General features: G+C 38.4%; 3 protein-coding genes, 1 long non-coding RNA gene and 1 pseudogene across 4 annotated transcripts; 3 read left to right on the forward strand and 2 right to left on the reverse strand.

Moving 5' to 3' along the window:
• Positions 1–5,981: 5,981 nt before the first annotated feature.
• Positions 5,982–14,926, reverse strand: LOC127364405 (histone H3-like). Its single transcript, XM_051401905.1, has 3 exons — positions 14,556–14,926; positions 10,968–10,980; positions 5,982–7,485 (listed from the first exon to the last, which is right to left on the reverse strand). Exons 1-3 carry the CDS (start codon positions 14,882–14,884, stop codon positions 7,171–7,173), a joined length of 657 nt encoding a protein of 218 aa, XP_051257865.1. The 5' UTR covers positions 14,885–14,926; the 3' UTR covers positions 5,982–7,170.
• On the forward strand, positions 7,706–9,779 carry LOC127364406 (uncharacterized). The gene is made up of 2 exons (XR_007885015.1): positions 7,706–7,879; positions 8,616–9,779. It is a non-coding gene; the product is annotated as an uncharacterized LOC127364406 (long non-coding RNA).
• LOC127364404 (histone H2B 1/2-like) lies at positions 10,546–11,625 on the forward strand. The gene has a single exon (XM_051401904.1). It carries the CDS (start codon positions 10,582–10,584, stop codon positions 10,948–10,950), a length of 369 nt encoding a protein of 122 aa, XP_051257864.1. The 5' UTR covers positions 10,546–10,581; the 3' UTR covers positions 10,951–11,625.
• Positions 12,582–13,477, forward strand: LOC127364403 (histone H2A-like). The gene has a single exon (XM_051401902.1). The coding sequence runs from the start codon at positions 12,601–12,603 to the stop codon at positions 12,985–12,987; it is 387 nt and encodes a 128-aa protein (XP_051257862.1). The 5' UTR covers positions 12,582–12,600; the 3' UTR covers positions 12,988–13,477.
• Positions 14,927–15,790: 864 nt separating the features above from the next.
• Positions 15,791–17,220, reverse strand: LOC127364609 (histone H1-like; annotated as a pseudogene).
• Between the last annotated feature and the right edge of the window lie 3,382 nt (positions 17,221–20,602).

The following is a 20,602-nucleotide window of genomic DNA, read 5'->3' on the forward strand; positions in this document are numbered from 1 at the left end:
AGCTGTTTAATGTCCTGCAGCACTTCGTCCCCTCTTATTTCACCTATAAGTGAATTAAAGGTCAATGGGCTGTATGAAGGAATCTTCTTTAAAAATCTATTTACATCCTCACTATCAATTTCTATTTTCTGATAAGAGTTAGCACATAAATATCTTATTGTTTCTCTTTTCCTATTTTTACTCCACCCCCGTCTGCGGCACTCCTCCACTAAGTCGGCGTACTTGTCACGCTTCCTCTCATTGGCCTCTTCCAAACGCTCCTCCCAGGGGACGGTCAGCTCCAGAAGAACCACCTGTTTTGTTGAATCTGAGAACAGAACTATGTCAGGTCTCAGGGTGGTTTCCACAATGTGCTCTGGGAATCTGAGCTGCTTCCCCAGGTCGGTCTTCATCTGCCAGTCCGGCGCGGTTCCAAGGAGTCCCACTGCCCCCCTTGGATGGGGCTTAGGCTTCTCCCCTGCTCGGGCGAAAGCAATCGCCTGCCTTGCTGGTTGGAGAGGCTTGTTCTGGGTGATGCTGGTGAAGATGGCTTCTGCTATCGCCTTCAGCACCTGGTCATTGCGCCAAGTGTAGCGTCCTTCTCCCAGGGCTTTTGGGCAACAGCTGAGGATATGCTCTAGTGTTCCTCTTCTGAGGCACAAGGGACATGATGGTGTGCTGACCTTGCCCCAGCAGAAGAGGTTGGATGGGCTGGGTAAGATGTCATAGATGGACGCAATCAGGAACTTGATCCGGTAAGGCTCAGCTTGCCAAAGCTTGGACCAGGAGATGTTGCGGTCCACTGCCTGTTCCCATCTCGTCCATGCGCCTTGCTGTCGCATCCCCACCATCTGGCTAGCGCGCAGTTCCTCCACACCAGCCTTCACCTCCTCTTGGACCAGTCGGTGCCTGTCTTTGCTCAGGGCCTTGTCGCTAGGTTGGAACGCTACCAAGCCCTGCTCGTCCACATGCCACTGGGCCGACCAGCGCACTGCGACGCAAGCGTGGCTCAGCCTGCCCGACTGCTTCTCTCGCCCTCTACTTCCTCCCCGTCCTGACTATGATGCCAGCCTGGGAGTTATCAAGTCTGAGTCTTTTAAGTTGTGTGTATTAAGTTTCCAGAAACCTCTATTGGCTGAGGCTCCAGATGACAAAGAGGTTTTAACTAGAAGATGATCAAAAAAAATCATTTAACACAGTTCCACAGTGAGTTACATTAAAGTTGGAGGATACGTATATTCTATCAATACGAGTTTTGGTTTTTGAATCAAACCTAGTAAATTCAGTTCTAAGGGGTTAACAGCTCTACATATCAGTTAACTTTGATTCTTCACACATTTCCTTTAAAAGTTTCCCCTCAGAGCTCAGTTTAAACACTGTGCTGCTCACTCAGTCATTTTCTTCAGTTACTGTATTAAAATATCCACATAAAATAATATTAAAACCAACCAAAGTTAATTCTGAGAGTTTTCTGAACAACCGACACTTCTTAGTTCTTTCTGAAGCAGTGTAAACATTAATATAAGCTATATTTCACCCTGATAAAAACAATCCAACATCAGCAGTCTACCTGGAATAATGTCTCTTCTCCTGATTATCTCAACATCATGAGTTTTAAAGAAAATACCAACACCGTCAGCGCTGCTCTCACCGATAGATACCGCTCCATTGTTGCTGTTGTCATGTTCATCATCATCAGTCACTACTATTAGTGTAGTTGTTGTTACTGTTGTGGCTGTGCATCTCTCTCTCTCCCCAATTGGTCGAGACAGACGACCACCCACCTAGAGCCGGAGGATCTGTCCTAGGTTTCTGCCTTTTAACAGGCAGTGTTTCCCTTGCCCTTGTCTCCAAGGTCTTGCTCATGGTGGTACTGTTGGGTCTCTGTAATTAATGTTATAAAGAGTTCGGTCTAGACCTGCTCTATTTGAAAAGTGTCCTGAGATAACTTCTGTTATGAATTGGAGCTATACAAATAAAATTGAATTGAATTTAAATTATTGACATAACTGGGGTGTAAGGTCTCCATTAGTCTGGTTTCATGCTGCCAGAGTTTTTAGACATAAAACACAAACAAGTCTTTCCTCGTGTCTGACCGTATTCACGGTAAACCCAAAGGCTATGTAGGCTTCGTCGTATTTCCTGCTCTCATTAGGTTTATGCCGGTTACCGTCACTTGCTCTTCTTGCCTCTGACGCCTCCTCTGTCTTTCTTTTCACTCCTGTCAGAAACATCTCCATCTGACAACTAGTGACTGGAGGCTTGTTTATCATTCAAGCATAAATAAAGACGCTAATACTGAAAGTCCCCCCCCCCCAGTTTAAAACATACAAACATAATCACTTATTATTATTATTATTATTATTATTATGGAAAAAAAATATTATATTTTAGTTTAATTTATTTAGTCCATCCTGCTCTCTGTCCATTAAAAGATGCTGTTGTGTCTCTTTGTTACACAACAACTCTAACAGCAAGTCCACAGGTTCTTACTTTATACATCATGTGTCACCTCAGTGCTTATATATATATATATATATATATATATAATATGGCTCTAGCCCATTTGGTGCCCTAGGCGAACTGTAGCTGATAAAAGAGGCTTCCGTTTTCCTCAGAAGGTTGACTGCAACATCCATCTGCATTGTCTCTGATTGTAATAGTTTGCTGACATGCTGAATTTTGGTCAGGATGTCATGCCATACCACAGTACAGATTGAGAAGCGGTAAGATCCAACCTCTTCGGCCAAAGATTGTGCCTCGATTTTTAAGGCTGGATCTGTGGCGTTGTCCCTCACTTCTATAAGTGCATCCCTGACTTCTGCAGCCTGGTATCTCACAGCCTCTACACTGTTGATACGACTCTCCCATCTAGTATCTGACCAGGATTTCAGGGTTGTGGTCACATATTTTTTAAGATGGACCATCTCTGTGTGGAGGCAGAAAATAGTGTGAAAAGCTTCTGCAGGTAGCCAAAGTAGCTGGTGGCATCTGCAGAGCTTTTTGCTGCATCAGCTACTACCAGATTCACTATATGTGCTCCGCATGGCACAAATAAAGCTCTAAGATGTTTTTCAAGGAGTCTGGCTTGGACACCTTTCTTCTTCCCTTTCATATTGGCACCATTGTCATAAGACTGCCCTCTGCAGTCTTCAAATGGGATGCTGAGCTCTTTGAGTCTCCTTGGGATGAGGGTTGAAAGGTTTTCTCCAGTGGACTCTTCTGCCTCAAGGAACCACATAAAATGTTCTTTTATTTGTGGGTGTCCTCAACTGCAACAAATAATGACCGACAGTTGCTCTTCATGGCTCAAATCAGGGGTGCAATCCAAAATGATTGAGAAGTATTTATTTTATTGAATTTCTTTGACTATAACTTCCAGGAGCTTTCCACGAGTGCAATCAGTAAGTTCATTTTGAATATTTTTTCCTAAGTAGGATGTACAGTTAACTCGTGTTTCCACGTCAGCAACATGCTGCTTCAATACACGATCACATTTGTATAATTTATATTTATATAAAAACTATTCTAAATTAAAATACAGACACTTTTAGTTAAAGTCAGGTAACAGCAGTATTGCATTTTTTCATTCAACAAAGTTATTGCACATATAAATTTGAAAACGGTCCAAATTAACTTCTTGGCCGTTCTAGTGTTAAGCTAGCGTTGCTTTATTTCAACTTAGCTAGCAAGCTAATACAAATGAAACGTCGTCACACAAAACGGGATTTAAAAAAGATGACGTAATGTTATCTTAATATTGGGACTTCTCCTCCTCCTCCTCTTTTCTTCTCTTTCGGTACTGCTCACTCGAGGGCTTTGACGGCCGTTTCATCTCGCCAGCAGTGTGCAAGATATATCAAAACATAACCTGTCTGTCCCTTGACGTGACCTGACCTCTGACACCTGTCTTACCCTCTGAGGTGTGCAGCCAATGACCACACGTCACGTGACTCAGCACCACAAGTGAGAAACATGTCATTGTTTATCTGTTACTTTATTTTGTTAATATTTATTATTTTAAAGACAGAACACGAAGGGAGGCAGATGGGCAACGAAAATTATTATTGTTGTGTTATTGGTTTTTTTTGTTGTTGTTTTTTTCTCCCTCGAGGGTGACTGGCGGCGCCCCTCCAGCAGATGGCGCTTTAGGTGACCGCCTGTATCGCCTATACCTAGAGCCGGCCCTGCATATATATATGTTGGTGTGATGAAGGTTTTGACAATATTTACTCTTTATTTATAGTTATAATCCACTTTTTATCAATAATTCCCCGATAATGTAAATTATGGACAGAACATTTCCGATTAAACAATAAAAAACTGAAATCTGAAATCTTCCTCCGTCCATCCTGAGTTGACCAGTTTTGATCGGCTTTATTGACTGAAACTATAAAAACAGATTAAACAGCCTTATTTTATATTAATGCTGAAATTTAAAGTTATTTCTGTAATGTATAAGGAAGTCTGTTCTTCTTTGCCTGTATTGTCTTTATTATTGTAATTTGTTTTATTTATTTTGATTTATTTGATGTTAATTAACTGGTTTGTATTGTATTTCCTTATTAAACAGCCTCCCTCAGCACAATCTACTGTCACAACAATCACACTTATACAGAAACACTTTATAAACCCTTTATAACACTTTTACTGTAGTTTAATTACAAACAAAGAGCTGTGTGGATGTTTGTGCTCCAGCTGTTAATCTCAGGTGAGCTCACGGATCAAATCAGTCTGATATTGAATGGATTAAATTCCAGTATTATACCTTTTACACCAACAGGGAAATATCAGGAAAGTGTCTGTGTTGTATTCAGGTTGTTGTGTTTAGATAAGAGCAGATAGACGTCACTTTCCTGTCTTCAGAACGGCCCAAAAAATAAACCGTAAAAGTCAAGGTCAAAGTACCCGATGGACATCTGTCGCCCTCTGATGATCTCGATCAAAAAGAAAACTTAATACACACAACAGGCCGATTCTCAGCATTTGGTTCATTTCTGTAAAGAAAAATAATAATAATGTAAATTGTCAAATAGAAAACACAGAATTCGTCAAGAAAGAAGCAGATTAAGTCATTAATCCTGAAATATGAGCATTATAGTGTATTTAGCGAGTCAGTAACTATATTGGGAATTCATGTTTTCATGTCTTCATAATAAAAGCTTTGATCAAGTCGCCATTCGTCGATAACTGAAATTAGTCTGATGCTAAATGTAAGTAGTGATGATTAAGTGTTAAAAGTACTATACTGTGTATTTAAAGGTCCTAAAATCATAATGTCCATTCATTAAGGTTATGTTTTTGTTTAATTACATTTCATTAAGCACAATGTTTAATTTCACAGGATAAGTCTGTAAAAATCATAAAAATACATAATACACACAGAGAATTGTATGAAAAAGTTCCTTAAACAAGAAATAATCTGCTCAAAATTCAAGAGTTCACTGTTTGAGTTTATTGTACAGCTTGAATATAATATGAAATATACATTACATATGTCACTAATGTTTATTAAGTGATAGAAAAGGATCATATAAGGAAAAAGGTTGGGAAACAAAAACACAACAATTCCTATTTAATTATTCACCAATGAAAACGTATCCGTGAATATAAATATATATAATTATATTTCTGACAATAGATCCTCCTCAATGTTTCACACTGGAGCTTTAAATTAGAAAATGTTAATTAAAGTGAATTATGTCACGTTATATTAACATAAACGCAGTCTGTTTAAAGACGTTCACACAGTTTACTGATCAATCACAGATCAATACATATAATGTTGGTGTAATGATGAATTAATTTAGTTTCCTCGATGGATCCCGGACGTAGTAAATGTCCTGAGTGATACACAGTCACTCTTTTTCATAAAATGATATGTATTGATTTAACAATACAAAAGTTTCAAAAAGGCTAAAAAACAAAGTGACTGTTTCAAAATAAAAGAATACATTATTAATCAGAAGACTATATATATATATATTCACTATATAAAATATCACTGAATCAGCAGGAGAAACAGCCGACAGTCGTTTCAGGACAATTACAAAAACATTTGTAACCATGAAAATAAACCAGTGATCAGTTTATTGATCTCCTTTGCTTCAGTTCGATAGGAACACGTACTTTGAGGTTGTCTTTAAAACAATATAAGTTAACATATGAGTGAATTCTGTCCACGGAGATATTTTAATATCAGATAAAGGGGATGTTGAGTTCAAACATTGCATTTATTAATTTGTTTACATATAGCCGGCCTCATTAAGAAGGACAGGAATATTTATATCTTTAGTATTTGATTTTTTGTGATTCTTTGCACCAAGGCAAATTCCTCCTATGATAATAATAAACCAGATTCTGATTCTAAAGACTGAACAATTTTATTCTGTTCTTGCTGCTTTGATCAGTTAATGGACCATCCTGCCTCTATTATGCATCCTGAACCAAAGTAACAAGTTCTGCTTTAAGTTTACAAACATTTTCTTATTATTAATGCTGAAATGTGATTATCCGTGTGTATCAATCACTATCAGGAATTAATTTTTCATACACAAAATTAAAATGCTGTATCTCTTTATAGACATGCTTTGATCAAGTCACCATTTTATCAATGAATTAGTCTTTTGTTAAAACTAGTATAAGTATATAGTATGTAAAAATTAATACAATAATGCAAATGTATTATGTTCTACTTAAAGAACACAAAAACCACAATGCCTATCCTACATGGAGCCATTTATTATAAATACATTTAAAAAAATGTAAAGAGCAAAAACTAACTTAATTCAATACCACAATATGAATTATATATAGGACTATAAAGCCTTGATGAAATCCATTTATGAAACTTGCAAGTAAATGTAATATGTATTTTTCCCCCTCAAGATTATGTTATATATGCTCAGTGAAAACAATTTTACATTATGATACATTGTTGCAAGTTTAGTTCTAGTGTATTTGTTTCCACTGTATGAATAGAGAAGTTCATATTGAAGGAAACTGGAGTTCTAACGGTCCACGCTGATAATAGTCAAGTACAACTTCTTGTTGGTCAACACTGACCACACATATATAAATATATATAATCTGAGAACTAAAATAAAATGATCAGGGACTGTGGGCTCTGCAGATAAAGTGTGTGGCTCTTAAAAGAGCCTTTGGTTCGTTGTCAGCGGGTCTGGATGAGCTTTAACCCCCGAAGCCGTACAGGGTGCGGCCCTGCCTCTTCAGAGCGTACACCACGTCCATGGCGGTGACGGTCTTCCTCTTGGCGTGCTCGGTGTAGGTGACGGCATCACGGATCACGTTCTCCAGGAACACCTTGAGCACACCGCGGGTCTCCTCGTAGATCAGACCGGAGATACGCTTCACACCGCCACGGCGAGCCAGACGGCGGATGGCGGGTTTGGTGATTCCCTGGATGTTATCACGGAGAACTTTACGGTGACGCTTGGCGCCTCCTTTACCGAGTCCTTTGCCTCCTTTTCCGCGGCCAGACATTTTCTTACTGTTGGTTAGTCAACGGTGAATGAGTGGATGCTGCTCGACCGTCACTATTTACAGCCTGACTGCGGACGTAACAGAGGACAGGCAGCGCGTAGTTCACTGGGCGGAGCCTCTTTTCTACACGTCCCTGTAACACCCCTTGTTGTAAAATTACAGCGTTAACTTTATCCATCCTAAATATCTTATCTTATTTTTTTACCACATTTCCATAGTGGTACATAATAGCATTGTGAGACTGAACAATAGGACCCAACGTATTGTTCAGTCTCACAATGCTATTGGGTGGTACATTTGTTTAGTCCCTCCTTATGGCCATGAACTCACACAACCTCACAAGGTTTCCTTCAAACAATATCTCTTTGTTTTATTGGACTGTATTCATCAGATTCAAGTAAGTAAAATGTTATTACAATGTCTAGAGCATTGCATATGTAGTTATTGTGGAATAGACTCATCAAATTTCATTTAGAGCTTGTTATATATTTGGGTGAGTGTGGTAGTAAAAATAGCATGCTTGTTGCAGTGGGCACAAACAGGTTGCATTCCCTCCACTACACCACTGCCTGAAACAGAGTATTTTTTTTATACATGGATAGTATTCATTCTACCCTTGTGTTGTGTTCTGGTCAAATTTGACAGATTTAAAAGTTTTATCTCTAAAAAATGTAGTTAATTTGATCAGACTGACCTAAATTTCCATGAGTTTGTCCACAAAGAGGATATCAACAGACAATTCAGTTCTGGGAAAGGTGAAAATGTTCCTGAATGTGGGGTGTGGATGGAAGTGGGGGTATGCATGTTTTCCTTTTAGTATGATAATTAGAGAGCATGACAAGCCGAATTGTTATGTCAAGGCAGTATTGTGCGACTATATGGCTGGTGGTTGGGATGCATGTTTCATTTAGCATGATAAGTAGAGAGCATAGACTAATTTACATTTACATTTACATGTAGGCCATTTAGCAGACGCTTTTATCCAAAGCGACTTACAATAAGCAGACAGTATTATCTGCCTGGAAAACATTTCTACCCTGAGCACTTGGTCCACCACCCTATCTATTCCTTCAGGTTATGTACTACTAAAAAGCATATTTATACATGTTAATTAATTAATATTTTATTTTCAGAATGCCACCAGCAAGGACAGAGCCGCGATACAGTGTACAGGATGTGATTGATATTATCCAAACTGGAGAGAGTGAAGTTGAGATGGATCTCGATGACTCTGATGAGACTGATAAAGACTCAGATGAAGATGTCTGTCAACAAGTGGACAAAGAAAACTGTCTGGATATCACAGGAGATGACATTTCCCTCCACACACTATTGGAATACTTCCAGAAGTTTGTGTCCAGGACATGATTGAGGCTCTGACACAAAACACAAATGAGTACAGCTTTCAGACACATGGAACATCTGTAAACACCACTGCGAAGGAAACTGAAAAAATGTTTGGCATGTACCTGAAGATGGGCCTGGTACAAATGGCTGGAACCCGTATGTATTGGGAGACAGAGACACGGTACTCCCCTGTTGACGTCATTACATTTTGTAAACAACATGACAGTATCTGAGATGGAAAAGAAAGACAAACTATGGAAACTCAGACCATGGTTTGATTCATTCAGAGAGAAATGCCTGCAGTTGGTACCAGAAGAGCATGATGATTCCTTTCAAGGGGAAAGCCAAATATAAGTTCCCCATCAAATCCTGTCTCTGGTACATGTACATCTTATAAACACTTAAAAATAAAAAAACACACACTTTAATTTCTGCATCAAAGGCCTCCTACAATAACATCTGAAAGATAAAATCATTTTTTCTTCTGGGTTTTTCTCTATTTGGGTTAAACAGGGTTAAAATCTTTATACATTTTATAATAAAAATATTATAAACTGATTTAATCTCTTTAGTGTTGATCGTGGTTCTCGTCCTCCTTCACTGTACGACACCCAGGTCTTCCTCAGCTCCGACCCCGATAACTTTAATGGATGTGTTCACTCGTCGACTGTCTCAAGGACGTAAACTGACGATACAACTGATATAAAAACAGCATCAAGGACTTTAACAGGTATCAGAAAACAAGAACACACAGCACTGATGTTAGTGTGAGAGTGGATTTAAAGTTTAATTATCACTTTTAAGAACTGGAATGAGTTACAGTTTATCTCCGACCTCTTATGTGACCCCGAGGTCCTCAAATGCTGCGTTCAGGTTCCCAAAACCAGAGTTATAATCAGAGGAGATCAGGAAGGAAAATTCACTTCATTAAAACAACACTTTTATAACAATATTGCTTCCTGTGATCTTTCTATCTCACCTTTTATTCACTGTGATTGTGTTGTTTTATTTTTATATTGTTACTGATGGTTCTTAGTGTTTGATTCCTGATGTTTTACCATTAAAAGCACTTTGTAAACCTGATTTTAAAAGGTGTTATTTATATAAAGTTGATTCTTATTTTAATGAATCACTTTTAAATGATGAAGTGTCTCATTAATGTTCATTTAGACGCAGAAAAGATCGCTGCCCGTCCGTTTCACTCATTGCTGTGAAAAGACTGACATAAAAAGGAGCTTTTAAAATGATTTCCATTCAGCTTCAAATCAGTTAAACATACTTTGTGTCGTCCAACAGTCGAGTATTAAACAAAAGACTAAAATACAATGAAACATTTCCAGGAATATGTAGATTATTTCCAGGATATTCGGGGACTGTGATAAAGACTAATGTAATATTGGGACAACAGCTGATAAACATCCTTCAGGTGATATTGATCACTGTGTGTTTATTAACTGTATATTTAGTGGTTTAATCTGTTGAATCAGTGTTACAGGAGCGACCTGCAGCACAGAGCAGTTCACACATATTCACATTATGTATTTTATTAGTATTTTCTGTTTCTGTCTGAACTTTAATGGCTGTGAATGATCTGTTCAGGCGGTTCCTTGGCGCATGCGCAGTGTGTAGGGTAACCACTCAGCCAATCCCGTGCGAGCAACAGCGCAGTGAGATTTGCATCATGAACATATAAACAGAGCCGTCCGCCGGTACCGACTTCATCTGATCAAGGACATCCAATCCGAAATCAACATGCCTGAACCACCCAAAGCACCGAAGAAGGGCTCCAAGAAAGCCGTCTCCAAGGCAACCAAGAGCGGCAAGAAGAGGAGAAGGACCAGGAAGGAGAGCTATGCCATCTACGTGTACAAAGTCCTGAAGCAGGTCCACCCCGACACCGGGATCTCCTCCAAGGCCATGGGCATCATGAACTCCTTCGTGAGCGACATCTTCGAGCGTATCGCCGGTGAGGCCTCCCGTCTGGCTCACTACAACAAGCGCTCCACCATCACCTCCAGGGAGATCCAGACCGCCGTCCGCCTGCTGCTGCCCGGCGAGCTGGCCAAGCACGCCGTGTCCGAAGGGACAAAGGCCGTGACCAAATACACCAGCTCCAAGTAAACAGCTGTTTACTCAACAACAACAACGGTCCTTTTCAGGACCACCCACTGCTTCTACTGAGAGCTCTGATCCTCCTGTTACAATCACTGACATCAGAAACATATTATAATATACACACATCATTTTAAATATCTCTTCTGAACAATTTAAAATGATTTACTAAGGATTTCCTTAGTTGTCATTTAATAGACACCTAGGTAATGCTACAATTTTAGATGATTAATATCCCAATACTTCCCATCCTCACCTACACTAGTGTGTGTATATATTGATTATTATAAATATATTAGTGTTTCAGTATTTGTTCACATATTAAATGTATTTAGTTAAACCAACCTTCCTGTATATAAAACAATTAATGTAAACATAAACCACTATTACATTTGTGTATTGGACATTTTATACTTTATATTAGTAACTACATCACTTATAGTCTGTAGTTCTGGATTATATTTAATGTTATAGGGTAATAATTATTCATGTAACTTATAAAGAACAGAAATAGGGAGCTGACTGGTTCCTGACCAACACGTCACTATAATACTAATGTAGAGCAGATAATAAAGTGTTTGTGTTTTTTTTTCATCATTTTACCTGATATATGTTTTAAGTGTTGTAAGGTTTCTTCCTGTAGTCACTTTCTTCTGTTTTCTGAATAAATTGGATGGATTTGTATACGTTTGCTGTGTTTCTTTCTACAATTATAAACATATTTCTCGAGTTTTACTGTATATTTGATTTTATTTAGAAACATCACTGGATGGCAGGTTGTGCTGATTTTAGGGGAATAAACTGAATTCAATGTTTTTACCACTTTCTATATTCACAAAGACAAACGTTTGAGAGATTAGTGTCCATATAAACACATTTCTTCTACATCTGAATGATCTGAAGAAATGTACTAAGAACTGAGGAGGAGATATTCAATTAATATATAAATACATACAAATATAACTTGTTTTTGAGGTGAACAGATGTCTGATTACATTTTTGGAGGGAAACTAAAGCACCGTTCATCAACAGATTAACATGGGGTTTGTGTTTAACCTTCAAAATAAAGGCACGATCAGAAGCAGTTAAACTATTTAGTTTATGATCTACATTAAATTAAATTCAGGCTATATGAGACAAAAAAGCTTCACTCTCATTTCTTTTCATATCAAGAAAATACGTTTTTAGGTCATATAAGTATTGTTTAGTAGCCTATTGCATTTTAAGTAATATGATTACTTTTATTAAATATTTTATTAAATACTATAATACTAATACTATAATATAATTTAATACTTTTATTAAATCCTATTAAATCTAATATATTTTAGACACATATCTGGTATATGTTTATAGTGTATATTATATTTGGGAATGTGTGACTGATGTTTTTCTTTGTCTAACTCATCCACAATGAGTCTTTCTCTTATAAACATTCTGGCGGTTAAATTGAAGAATAGTCCAGTTTGAGCGGTCTTGTTTTATTGTGAAAAGGCCGAATGGCGCCAAACGGAAGCGTTCTAATGACAGAAAGCTAGAACGAGCTCGTTTCTGATTGGCCGATCAGAGTAACGCTCGCTCGCTGCTCGGTATAAAGTTGGGTTCCGCTCTCTGAGAAACATTCTCCCTTTCGACTCTGACTCGAGAAATAACCTGAAAATGTCTGGACGTGGAAAGACCGGAGCCGGAAAGGCCAGAGCAAAGGCAAAGAGCCGTTCATCCCGTGCCGGACTCCAGTTCCCCGTCGGCCGTGTCCACAGGCTGCTGAGGAAGGGAAACTACGCTCAGCGTGTCGGTGCCGGAGCTCCGGTGTACCTGGCCGCCGTGCTGGAGTACCTCACCGCTGAGATCCTGGAGTTGGCCGGAAACGCCGCCCGTGACAACAAGAAGACCAGAATCATCCCCCGCCATCTGCAGCTGGCCGTCCGCAACGACGAGGAGCTGAACAAACTGCTGGGTGGAGTCACCATCGCTCAGGGAGGCGTCCTGCCCAACATCCAGGCCGTCCTGCTGCCCAAGAAGACCGAGAAGGTCGCCAAGAAGTAAATACCCGGATCCGACTTGAACACAACACAACGGCTCTTTTAAGAGCCACACACTCCTAACTAACGAGACAGTTCCTCTTGATTATCAGTGACTATTACTGAAAGTTATCAATGATATGAATAACAGCCACTATATATAAATACTTTATTTATCCTGAGTATCCCTTATGTGTGTTTCCAGTAGTAAACAATAAACCTACAATGAGAAACTCATAACACAGTGAACTGTGCAGATGGAGGCAGGATTTGTCCTTTATCCTCCTTCCTCTAACTAGGAGCTGTTGCAGTCTGCCACTGAATAAACGCTAAATAAGGAACACATTAACATTGTTTACAGAAACTGGTAGCTGGGAGAACTATTAACAGTGTATAAAAAGTCAGGAAACTTTAAAGAAACAGTTTGAATATAAAATTTGCTAAAATGAACTTAGTCTTTGAGTAGACTAGCATGTAACTAATAATAGCATCACCATGATTTATAGGAACAAAGATGGTGCACTTAGATTATATGTAAATACATGAAGGTACTTTTAAACTACAGGTTCTAAAATAAAATGCAGGAACGGTTCAATAATACTTATGTTGGATTTGAATATAGATAATTGTATAATTTTATCTGCAATTTATGCTGCTAAACTGCATGGTGCATATTGTTGTGTATACCTACATTTAACTGCAATCTTTGTTGCATTTTGTCACATTTAGTTACTAGTTTTCTTTTTTTTCTACTTATGTTATCTGTATGTGCTTACATTTAGTTAATTGTTTGATTTATTTTAGGTTAGCCTTTATTTTATTTTTTATTTCTACTCTAACCCTGTATTACTTTCCCACTTTTGTATTGCAACAGTAAGGATTCAATACTTTGCCATACAACTCAGTGCAAGTTGCTAGGGATTTGCTTCAGTTTGCTCAGGACATCAACATATTGATACATATATGGTATCCCACACAGGATCACACTTGATACACACAGATAAAAAGAAAAGGCCATACTGTTCACAACATACCTGGATGACAGAGTGATAGATGTCAAGTTAAAGTGATATGGTGCATAGGGATGCAGAGCGCAACCACAAACTTTAGTTCTATGTATGAGTAGTCACTCTCAATGAAGCTATTAAACAGAAATATACGTGTATTGGTGGGTAAGTAAGTGTTGAAAATAATGTAAAGGAATACATATAAAAGCTATTAGGTCAGTGAACCACCACTATGTAGTATACATTAATATAATACATTTGATACTATTGCTTTCCATATGGACATTAGTAGAGACAGTAGGAAGTTAAATATTAGAATCTATTAATGTACAACTCAGTAAATCTTAACTAATATGATATAAAAGCCTTATTGTGCATAAATAGAGAATATTGATTATTAATAAAACAAGCAGCTGCATGAACTGACGGAAACTTTGCTCTTATCGGATGTATGTGGCTCTTAAAAGAGCCGTTGTGTTGTTGGTTATCGGGTCTCAGGTCAGTTTAAGCCCTCTCTCCGCGGATACGGCGGGCCAGCTGGATGTCTTTGGGCATGATGGTCACCCTCTTGGCGTGGATGGCGCACAGGTTGGTGTCCTCGAACAGACCCACCAGGTAAGCCTCGCTGGCCTCCTGCAGAGCCATGACGGCGGAGCTCTGGAAGCGCAGGTCGGTCTTGAAGTCCTGAGCGATCTCCCTCACCAGGCGCTGGAAGGGCAGCTTGCGGATCAGCAGCTCGGTGGACTTCTGGTAGCGGCGGATCTCCCTCAGAGCCACGGTACCGGGCCTGTAACGGTGGGGCTTCTTCACTCCGCCGGTGGCGGGGGCGCTCTTACGGGCAGCCTTGGTCGCCAGCTGCTTCCTGGGAGCCTTTCCTCCGGTGGACTTACGGGCGGTCTGCTTGGTTCTGGCCATTGTTGATTATTAGTCTTCTCTGAGTTCACAGCGAAAGAATGAATTCTCACTGCGAACAGCGGCTTTATGAAGGAACTGCCGCAGCGAGGTCGGCGCTGATTGGTCCAGCCACAGTTGCGCGCGCGTTCTAGCTCATCGACTATTGGCAGAAAAAAATCAAACTAACCAATCAGCGACAGGCTGTTGAACAAGAGAGACACCAACGGTTGTCTGGTTGAACGGTTTCATAGAGACTGTTTATATCCATTAATGTTAAACATCCTGAACCACACTGTGTGTAGATATATATAGTAATCTATTACATTATTCCTCTGAACTATTTATTGAATTATTAATTAAGTATTGTGCTGATACAATTACTTCATTTTCAGACAGAAACATTGTACTTGTTTATTTTACTACATTTAACGACAGTTTGATACTTTGAGACTTTACAAACTAAATATAATAAATATTAAATCATCATTATACATTATAAACTATTCCGCAGTGTGAAGTGATATCGGATTACTTTCACCAATAAATGATCAATTAGAGAAAGGGTGAAAATAATCATTATGAATTCACATAATTATATTATATATACATTAATGCACTTTTGGCACTGGTTGCACTTTAATGTTGTAAAGTTGTCTTGTAAAACTTCAATAAAGTTTATTTTAAAGTGGAAATAATCCACAATGGGCCCAAATAATTGAATGATTAAAATGTCATTAAGATTTTCATCATAAACAGATTTATTCATACATATACAAACATCATCAACATCACAATAATGATGCATTTTATTGTAACAATAAAATAATTGAGGTCTGTAAAATAACATTCAGAGGAAGATATATTGACTGTAAGGAGCAGAAATATTAATCAGTTATATTTGCTTGAAAAAAAACAACCTAAATAAAGTTTTAACTAGAAATCAATTTTATTTCTTCAGAGATCAATAAAACATCCATTAACACATTTAATGACCTATTAATGATGTTAGATGTCTTCAAACTGACACCAAACTGGGGTGTCTAGACATTTTAGGGCAGTGGCCCCCCGACCCAACTCCTCTAGATCCGCCCCTGAAAATAACTTTTCAGCTAAATAATGTTAAAAAAGCTACAAAAGTAATAAACGTACAACTATTATAAACATAGAAATACATAAATAAAATGTTAAAGAATCTCAAAATTATATAAGTAGAGCAAGTTAACAACAAACTAGTTTTATTTTATTTAAATTCTGACCATTTAAAAATAATAATAATGTTATAAGTGTAGTAAATGTGTATTTTATGAAACGCTTGAGACATTAACACGAACAGAAAACATGAAAAAAGCACCGTAACAAAAATATATTCTATAATAGAAATGTATAAAACTGAATTCCTTAAACTAATTTGGGACGAGTGCAACAGACAAATAATTAAACTTAAATAAATTAACTTTGTGTTATTTGTAGAGTGACTGAAGATTCTTCTCATCAACATTATTGTGACACTGAATGACTGAAATATAAAACAGGACAATAATTATAACCCCATATTGAGCCGATAGCTGTAAATGTAACTGAATATCTAATATTTAATAAAGATGTACAATAATAACCTCCAGTTGTATAAAGTATATACAGTATAAGCAGTAGAGGATGGAGGAGCTGCTCTTTAGTAGAAGCTGTGGTGGCTCTTAAAAGAGCCGTTGGTGCACTGAGTGCAGGATTAAACCGCTTTACTTCTTGGTCTTCTTGGGAGCTGCTTTTGCCGGAGCTTTCTTTGCCGGACTCTTCTTCGGAGCGGCCTTCTTCACCACCTTCTTGGCGGGAGCCTTCTTGGGACTCTTCTTCACTGGCGCCTTCTTGACAGCTTTCTTGGCCGGTGCCTTCTTCGGGGACTTTTTGGGCGCCACTTTCTTGGGTGTCGCTTTCTTGGCGGCGGTTTTCTTGGCTGCGGGCTTCTTGGCTTTAACGGGGGCCTTCTTCTTCACCACTTTCTTCACGGGTTTGGCGGCTTTGGTCTCCTTCTTGGCGAGCTTGAAGGATCCGGAGGCGCCGGTCCCGGAGGTCCGGGCCAGGGTGCCTTTGGTCACCAGCTTGGTGACGGCGGTGTTGATGCGCTTGTTGGCCTTGGCCACATCGACGCCTTTGCCGGCCAGGACCTTCTTCAGCCCCGCCAGTGACAGCCCCTTGCGCTCCTTGGACTCGGTCACGGCGCTGATGATCAGCTTCGGGAGGGGTGGGTCCATCCTTCTTGGGCCGGGGAGCCGACTTCTTCTTCGGGGCCTTGGCCGGGGCTTTCGCCGGGGCGGCTGCTGGAGCTTCTTCTGCCATGTCTGTCAGTCTGTGCTGTGTCTGTGTGAAGGTGTCCGAGCTGAGAGCAGGAGGCGGGACTTATAAAGCACATGAGAACCGTGGAGAGTCAACCCGCGCCGCCGCTCCGCCGTCCTGCTCTCGTGTGGCGACACTTTGTGTTTTCTCCTCCACATTTTGGGGATAAAATTCAGCGAGAGAAACGTTTGAGATCACAACTGTTGTTGTTTCGGGGAGAAAACGCCCGTCCCTTCGCACTCGGCTCCGTGTTTGGCGCCGAGGACTCGCTGATTTACTTCCAGGAGGCTTCAAACCTCCGTAACACACAGTCACTTTGTGCAACTCGCAGTCTGTCTTCACGTTTCGTCTCCTAAAATGTATAAAATCTGTCGGTATGTGAAAGTCCCAGTGGTGTTACAGTGAGCAGAGACATGTGAGCGGACAATAAGAGTGAAATCGCGGCGGTGGACGGATTTATTTGCTCTGAATCAGAGAAGTTTTGTGCGGAGGTAAACACACGGGTGCCGCCGGTGACTCAGGCGGTTCTCGGACTCCTGTCACAGATGGATCCGCCGGGAGAAAAACTCCAGTTTCCACCAAATGTCCCATTGAACGTGAAGACACTGATAACACAGTTTAATATGTTAATAATCCTCTGATTCAACCTTTTAATTCACTTACATTTCTGTCTCCTGCTGTACCTGAATCACTTCAATCTGCTGCACATTAATATCACATTGTACACACTCTCATATATTCCTCAGTTCATTATTATTTAAATCATATTTACAACCTTTACTGACACTGAGTGTGTTCACAGGACTTTATTAAACTGCTGTAACACATAATGAAGTAACTGCAGTGAACAGGAGATAAAATAATATGTAGGTTCAGTGTTAGTTTATAATGTTTGATCATTTTAAAAACAAACAATATTGGCTTTGTTTGAATAAAAGTCTTTAAATTGAAGTTTAACAGTTGTTGCAGTTGAGTTATGATCAATAAAAGAGTCAAAGTTCAACTGATTAATATACTTTTTACACTAATGACTGCAGCCCAATAATTATATTAAACAATCTGAGGATTCAGTGATTTTATCTTATTTTAAATGTCAGTAAAACACAGCAGATGTTCATTGATCCGACACTACAGTGACTGATCTGGAGCCAGCGGTCGTCAATAATCAGATCAATACCTGCTGTACAATATCACATTTCTCATTATACAGTAAAATACTGTACTTTATATTGCATTGTGGGTAATTTCATACAGCAGGAAGATATTATTATTATTAAAACTATAAAGTATATTTAAGTATAATAATATTGGTAACTGAAGAATACATAATTATTAGTAATAATGATTACTATAATGTATCAATATTAATATAACTGATATATTTCAGTACAATATAATAAAATACAGTAAAATGTTTTTAAGTGATATTTTTCTGTTTTCTGTAAATAGTTTTATAGTATCAGAATCAGGTTTATCACCAAATAGTTTTCACTTATGAGGAATCTGATTTGGTACTTTGGTGCAAAAGAATCACAAACAAGATACAAACATATAAATAAACATAAAGATAGAGACAATAAAAAAGGAGGAGCTTCTATAAACAAACATAAAGAGTGAGAGAATATTTATTGTGGCGTGAGGATTTGGTCCTGATAGACTTCCTGAAGTCCACAACCATCTCCACAGTCTTTAGAGCGTTGAGCTCCAGGTGGTTCTGGCTGCACCGGGTCACCAGATGATGGTCCATCTCCACCAGAGAGGAGCCCGATGAGGGAGCTGTCCTCCATGAGCTTCAGGATCCTGACGGACTGATGAGGTGCAGCTGTTGGTGTACAGGAAGAAGATGAGAGGAGGAAGAGCGCTGATGAAGGATCCGCTGCTGATGGTCCAGGAGTCAGAGACCATGTTCCTCCAGCTTCACCTGCTGTCAGACAGGAAGTCTGTGATCCACCTGCAGGCGGACTCTTTGACAGCGAGCTGGGAGAGCCGGTCCTGGAGCAGAGCTCGAGTCCACAAACAGGATCCTGGCAGAGACCTGTTGGTTCTGTAGGACCGCAGGAGGTCCGGGACCGGCTCTGTTAGCGGTTGTGAGGAGATAAATTACAGTTAATGTCATTTAATGTCATATCTAAATACAGCGAACGTTTATTTAACTGTTTATTTAAGTGTTAAAGTCGAATGTGTCTTTCTGCTTTTAACATGTTGATTGTTATTGTTTGTTTGTTTGTTTATTATTGTGATCAACAGATTGCAGCACTTTATAAAACAAACAATAATATTTATAACTGAGTGTTTCTCATACAACAGATTTATGATCATTTGATGTCTTATTTAATATTTCAGTATATTGATGAATTTAATGTTTATTGTCCAAAGAGACGAAAGACAAACATTCACACTGAACATTGACGTTACAGAAATATTGGAAACAATAAATTAATATAAAAAGATTAAACTCTATTTATTGTTATTTTTTCTTTTCCAAACTATTTACTGTGAAAGTTTTTAAAATTTTGAAAAATAAAATATTTATTAGAGTTTGAATGTAAATATATTAAATATATTGAAACATGATGTAAATGTAAATATAACATTAATGTGACTTTGAACCGGAACTATTACAACAACTTTATTTAACTGTAATTTCTCTTTAACAATTTTATTAAATTCTGATTGAATCGTATTATTGATCAAACAGGTTCAAAATCCACATTCATATTAATATAACGTGAAATAACAAATGTGTCCCAGCTGACTTTAAAACAACATAATGAAGACAAACAGAATGACAACACAAACTTGAACTAACTCATATTTTATTATCCTGTTATTGTAGATAATAATTAATGTTTCTGTTTTCTAAAGGCTGATAATGATTTTAACTTTAATCAGCTTCAGTTTGTCTGGAAACTTCCTGATTTTAATGTTAATAATTTCACTTTATAATCAAATATTCTCTCTCGAACACAAAATGAAGTTTTATTTTCTGTCCCAGATGTCCAATAAATAAATAATATAAATAAATAAATATTAATGGAAAGAAAATAAAATTTCTACCTGAGCAACTTAAACTGGATAAATTTTTTGTCACATCAATATATCAATATATCATTATCAGTATATCAATATACCAATATATCAATATGAATCCCATCTGTATCAATAACTGTATAAAATGACTCTTTTTTATTATCTTGTATTTTTATTTCATGTGTATTTTTCTGTTGTCAGTGAATTTATTTATTGATCCTGTGTGTGATCAATAAAGGATCTGATCGTATCTCCTGACCCACAGCAGTAAAACTCCAGAGCAAACAGCGCCACCTGGTGGTCACACAGTTTCCTGCACATATAATCTTAATGAGGCAGTTTATTAATTATAAAGAGAAACTTTGTGAATATTTAACA

This window comes from Dicentrarchus labrax, unplaced genomic scaffold (genome assembly GCF_905237075.1).
Source record: "Dicentrarchus labrax unplaced genomic scaffold, dlabrax2021, whole genome shotgun sequence".
NCBI classification, from domain to species: domain Eukaryota; kingdom Metazoa; phylum Chordata; class Actinopteri; family Moronidae; genus Dicentrarchus; species Dicentrarchus labrax.